This window comes from Cupressus sempervirens, chromosome 3 (assembly GCF_028749045.1).
Source record: "Cupressus sempervirens isolate cs-2001-9-10 chromosome 3, ASM2874904v1, whole genome shotgun sequence".
NCBI lineage: Eukaryota > Viridiplantae > Streptophyta > Pinopsida > Cupressales > Cupressaceae > Cupressus > Cupressus sempervirens.
This window is the reverse complement of record NC_143120.1, coordinates 409,271,634-409,277,741: the sequence shown is the minus strand read 5'-3', so window position 1 is coordinate 409,277,741 and position 6,108 is coordinate 409,271,634. Positions and strand designations below refer to the sequence as shown.

The following is a 6,108-nucleotide window of genomic DNA, read 5'->3' as shown; positions in this document are numbered from 1 at the left end:
ATTGGATGTAGGTGTTGCTCACCAAGGTGAAGCATCATGACTTCCCAGGGGGTCACCCATCCCAGTACTACTCCAGCTCGAGTGCACTTAACTATGAGGGAACTTTGGGTTTAACCATGGAGGAAGCTCCATAGTTAAGCGTGCTCAGGCTGGAGTAGTACTGGGATGGGTGACCTCTCGGGAAGTCCCAGTGCTTCACCCCTATGAGCATCACCTAGATCCAATGAGTGCCAAGTGTTCCATTTATTCTCATGAGAGATGGATTCATGTTGAATCACTACTCATGAAATATGGGTCAATGAGTTTGACTCAAAATTACACAGTTAAATCCTGATAGCAATATCACAACATACCTATCCCTAACAACTTTCTCCTTTTTTTCCTAGGCCTATCTTTCTTAGCACTCACACTCACACTCAACCCCAAATCCTCTTCCTCAATATCCATCATTCTATTAATTATTTGCTTGCATCTTGCCTTACTCTTAGTTAGTTTATCCAACATCCTATGTCCTCTCTCGGGCTCCTCACAAGGTCAAGATCAATGGGGGCTTCAATTTTAGCTTCCTTAGCATTGACTTGGGGCCCTAATAGTTCCCCTTTTCTTCTTTTTAGAAGTCCCAAAAGGGGTAGCTAATGGGAATTACTAGGGTGTGGGGTTTGTAGAACAATTCCCTCCTATGGCTTTAGGTGGGCCATGTGCATCTTGATAAAGAGCATAACAAGGAGGGCACATCGTATAGGTAGAGAATAAGCCCTTATTCAAAATAACAAAGTTTTTACCCTTAGTTTTTCTCTCTTAGAACTTAGTTTTTCTCTCTTAGAATTCCTTATGTGGTAGCCTCTAAATCATGTCATATTGTAATTTGTCATTACAACATTTGAAAAGAAAAGAACCCAAAAACTTCATATATAAAGATACTTTCTTTCAAGTCATACATATCAATTGATCTCAAATGACAAGGAAAAATCTTAATAGATGAATAATGCCCACATAATGTGGTCAATATGCCAACACTTCACATGGGAAGAGGAATGTACCTAATCACTCACATGCCAATAACATTGAAATAGAGAGATCTTTTTGACTTTCTTTGCCCTTTTGGGGTTCCCTATAATGAGAAAGATCTCTATGAATATTTGTTTTGAAAGATTAGCTAGTAAATAATAATAATGCTGAAGAGGACAGAGATGATATAATTTACCCACAAAATGGGAAATGAGAAGACACAGGGAACAAAGAAGTGCCCGCCCATAGAGATGTACAAAGGGAATCATGGAGAATTGGAAAAGTCAGGGAACGTCTATCAGAGTCCTTTTTAAGGACAAAGACTTTAATGCATGGTGTGCTTTTCGTGTCTGACACGCCATTAATCTACCTGAACTGGATTGGACCGGACCGAATTGCGACAAATCCAAAAGGCTTTCATCTCAAGAACGAGATATTCCTAGAGCAACCAATGTGAAAGTGAGAAATTCAAAGCCCCGTCACATGATATTGCACCCTGTACGAAAACCTAAGCTTAGTGGGCAAAGAATGCTATGAAATGAGCCACGTTGATAGTAGGATGAAATCTGAAGGTTTAATGGCTGTTGATTCTGTTGCACTTAGCAAAGAATGGGACCCCCACACAGCATCGCATGGGCGGCTGACAATCCTCCAATCGCTCACAGTAAAGAATGCCATCCATAAAGGAAGCATTGATTGCCCTGCGCTGATGCAAAGCAATTGCAAGCGTACGCCCAAATCTTACTGTTTAAATTCTCTGGTCCACCATCGTACCTTTCTATTTATTTTCAAAGATTTGCTTAGTTGGGAACGTTTTCTTTGTCATATTCCTCATTGCATTCAAATAAGTTCCCCCATTAAGATAGGATATCATGATCTTTGCCCAATTTAGAGCAAAACCAAATCTGAGGGTTTGGTGGTGCAAATGCTCATTTGACTGTTATTTATGTCATATTCCTCACTGTCATCGACTAAGTTACTAATATTAAGATAGTTTGGCATGATCTATGCCAGATTTGAAGAAGAACAAATCTGTGGGTGTGGCGGTGGTGCAGGGCAAATGCGTAGTTGAGAGCTTCTCTTTTGTCATGTTATTCATCGTGCTCAAACGAGTTGCCCTATTCAGATAAGTTTTCATGTCGTTTGCCCGATTTGGAGAAAATTAAATCTGTGGGTGTGGTGGTGATGCAGGGTAAATGCCCATCTGAGAGCAATTATTTTGTCATATTACTCATTGTTGCCCCATTAAGATAAGTTTTCATGACTTTTTGCCCTATTTGGAGAATAGCAAATCTGTGGGCATGGAGGCGGTGCATTGCAAATGCTGGGAGCTTTTCTTGTCATATTACTCATTGTGCTCAAATAAGTTAGGCCATTAGGCTAGGTTTTCATCACTTGGCCGATTTGGAGTAAAACAAATTTGTGGGTATGGTAGTGCTCCGGTTGCGGTGGTTGTGCAGTGCAAATGCTTACTTGAGTACTTTTCCCTTGTCATGTTACTCATTGTGTTCAAGTAGGTTTTCGTGATTTTTGCCTGATTTGGATTTAAAAAAAATCTGTGGGTGTGTTGGTAGTTCAGTGCAAATGCTTAGTTGATAACTTTTGCGTTGCCATGTTACTCGTTGTATTGAAGTAGGTTTTCATGGTTTGTGCTGGTAGTTCAGTGCAAATGCTTAGTTGATAACTTTTGCGTTGCCATGTTACTCGTTGTATTGAAGTAGGTGTTCAAGGTTTTTGCCCGCTTTGGGAAAAACGAAATCTGTGGGTGTGCTGGTGGTTTAGTGCAAATGCTCGTCTCAAACCTGCTTGTCATACCAGAGGAGGAGCCACAGCTGGTAACTCCGGCCTGTTCTATGCCTCCTGAAGTTCTCAGCCTCTCAAATTTGGATTCCCAGTTTTTTTTGAGGTTCATCATTGAGTATATTTTTGTGTACAAACCCCCACAAGGGGAAGATGGTGAGGAGGCAGTTGAGAGATTGAGGAATGGGCTTTCAGGAGCTTTGGTATATTATTACCCTCTGGCAGGGAGATTGAGGAGCAGACATGATCATAAGTTAGAGGTGGTTTGTAATGGAGAGGGGGCTCTGTTTGTTCGAGCTAGAGCAAATTTGAGTCTCAAGGAATTTGGGCCTTTGAACAAGCCCGCCAAACCATGGAGAAAGCTGCTGCATAAGGTTACTGCTGATGGGTTTCTGGGCATTCCTCCCCTGGTCGTTCAGGTAAAACCGAATATTTTTTACTTGTGATTATTAAGGTTTCTTTACAATTAGGCCTTGAGATGGCAGATACTGGTTACTATATTTCTTTCAATCCGAGTGTTTACTATACAAACTATTTAGTATGTGCACATGTAGTTGCAGTTTACAGTCCTTTCATCTAAGCATGTTAATGGGCTTTTGCTATGCATCTCACAATAGCCTTTTGACAGAATATTCAAGCATATCCATTCCAGAACTATAATAATTCTCAAGAGACAAAGCAGTTTAAGGGACCAAAGGAATGCAGGACATTGCATTTTTCATAGTTCTTTTCATTTTCAACCTTCAAAAATTCAGTAGCTTGGTTGATCTTGTCAACTTCAAATAAATAGCATGTATGCTGTTCATTTAAAGAGAATATATTATTTCATTTCAATTCCCCCTACAAACCATGCAAGTTCTCTACTCCAAACATCTTTGAACCTCTTCCATCTATATATGTTCCAGAACTATTACAATATTCATGTCCATTCATGATGATGGGTTTTTGTTCTGCATTTCGCCAAGCAATATGTCTTATTATAATTATCTTCACCATTTATGATAATGGGTTTTTTTGTTCCGCATTTTGCTCACAGCTTTTGGTAAGTGAATAATAGCCAAACATTTGTGCTCACGAGAGTTTCTATGCATGATTATTTTTCAAGATTCAGACGAGGTCGTTAAGGTTGGTTATGCATCTATTATTTACACTTAGATATTATAATTTGTGGGCCATCTATCATTTTTGGTTTTTTCCTGAAAAACTGCCGTTTCATCTGGAAATTCTTTTTTTCTTTTGGGTTTTCCATGATAGTGAACGAGAAATCACTGCCTTATCATACGGAGTATTTGTCTTGGTAGTGACCCTGCATGTAAGCCTCACCATCAAATTTTGATCAGTTTTCCCAGTTAAATGTGGAAATGAATGAAATCTCCTATTGACGAAAACAAAACATCGGATTTTTTAAAAGCTTAGATTTGATTAAATTAATTGTTAGCAATTTTTAACAGGAAGCAGAGTTGTTTATTAGAATAATCAAATTTTCCATGATGGAAGAGTTTGGGTAAACAACAATTCTTAAAAATTGAATTAACAAGTTATTGATAAAAAGATGCATATAAGTTCAGGCAAAGTACAAGTGGAAAATGTATATCAATGAATTTTGGCTCAAAAACGAGACGGATGAAGGCTTGAAAATATATCTGTAAAATTCTGAACTGGATAATCATTGAAAAAGTGATCCTTCACAAAGTTGCTTTTCTTCCTGAAACCCTACATGACTATTTTAAACTGGTTCATTGACCTTTTAATCTTGACTCGATTCTTTTTTTACGCTATTGTAAAGCTACGAGTTTTAGTCACGGCTGAAATAGCTGTCCAAATGTCTGCTTACAGTATTTTTGTTAGAATTACTAAAAAATTATTCTTTTGATAGCAGTTGTTTTTGAATTAAATTAGGTGTGAACTTAATATAATATGGAATAAGATTGTATGATAGTTTTAAAATTTGTGTGAGTTTTTCCAGAAGTAACATTATTGAATGTAACAATCTGATATAAGTATGTTTTTTCTGTTTAAAATGATTCAAAAGTCTATTTATATGGATGGCCACGACAATCTTTGTCTAGTGTATTTTGTTCGAGAAGTAAAACAGCAGCTGGAAGGTAGAATAGTAACTCATTCGATTATTTGTGTTCATCAGACAAAGAATCAGGACTTTTTGGACAGGATAGAAAATTAATTCACGATATGCTTACTATGCATGCAGGTTACCCGTATGAGATGTGGATCACTCATAATCTGCGTAGGCTTTAGCCACTGCCTATGCGACGGACTAGGAAGCTCACAGTTCCTCCAAGCATGGTCCCAAATCTCGAAAGGAGCCAAATTTCCGTCCTTAACTCCCTCCTGGAGCAGAGATCTCTTACAGAGCAGAAATCCTCCGCGAGTAGAATACTTACATCCAGAGTTCACGGAGGTCCCAGATCTCTGCAATCTCAACATCAGGCTCAAATCAGAACAACTTCAGGCGAGCTCTGTGATATTCGACTCCGCGAAGCTCTTGGAAATGAAAACCCTAGCAACAATCCATTCTCATTCAAAATGCACCTCATTTGAGGTCCTCTCAGCGCACGTGTGGAGATCGTGGATCAGAGCCATGGATTTGCCCCCAAAGCAGGTGATCAAGCTCCTCTTTTCTGTCAATGTCCGGACGAGACTACAGCCAGGGCTTCCCGACGGTTTCTACGGAAACGGATTTGTGTTAGCTTGTGCTCAAACAACGGTGAAAGATTTGACAGAGAGGCCTTTGAGTTATGCAGTAAAGAACGTGCAAAGAGCCAAGGAAATACTCACAGACGAATACATTCGATCGATTGTGGATACTCTGGGGGATTCGAGACGCCGACCTGATCTTAATGGAAGCTTGGTGATTTCGCAGTGGTCACGATTAGGGCTTATGGATGTGGATTTTGGATGGGGAAGGCCATCGCATGTCGGAAATCTGTCAAGTGACATATACTGCATATTTCTGCCTGTTGATTCCCATGCAGATGCCGTCAATGTCGTTCTTTCTGTTCCCCGTTCCGTCTTTGGTAAATATGAATATTATATGAGAAATATAACACAGAATCCGTTATGATGTCACCAAATTCTTTTTTCTTGACTTGTGCTATACTTTTTTAGTGTCAAACATTCATGACTCTTGGGACCCTCTTTGACCCCTTTGATTATCTAAACAATTGCTGAACCGCAATAACCCCATTGATTATCTAAACAATTGCTGAACTGCAATAATAAATGGGATTCTAAATTAGGTTCTTGTAAATATTATTTTCTAATTAGCGTTCATGACATTTG

The 6,108-nt window shown here is 39.1% G+C and overlaps 1 protein-coding gene across 1 annotated transcript; it reads left to right on the top strand.

The window, feature by feature from the left end:
- Window positions 1-1,817: 1,817 nt before the first annotated feature.
- On the top strand, window positions 1,818-5,900 carry LOC149566743 (alcohol acyltransferase 9-like). The gene is made up of 3 exons (XM_089820084.1): window positions 1,818-2,521; window positions 2,730-3,227; window positions 5,018-5,900. The coding sequence occupies exons 2-3, from the start codon at window positions 2,796-2,798 to the stop codon at window positions 5,888-5,890; spliced, it is 1,305 nt and encodes a 434-aa protein (XP_089676210.1). The 5' UTR covers window positions 1,818-2,521; window positions 2,730-2,795; the 3' UTR covers window positions 5,891-5,900.
- The last annotated feature ends 208 nt before the right edge of the window (window positions 5,901-6,108 follow it).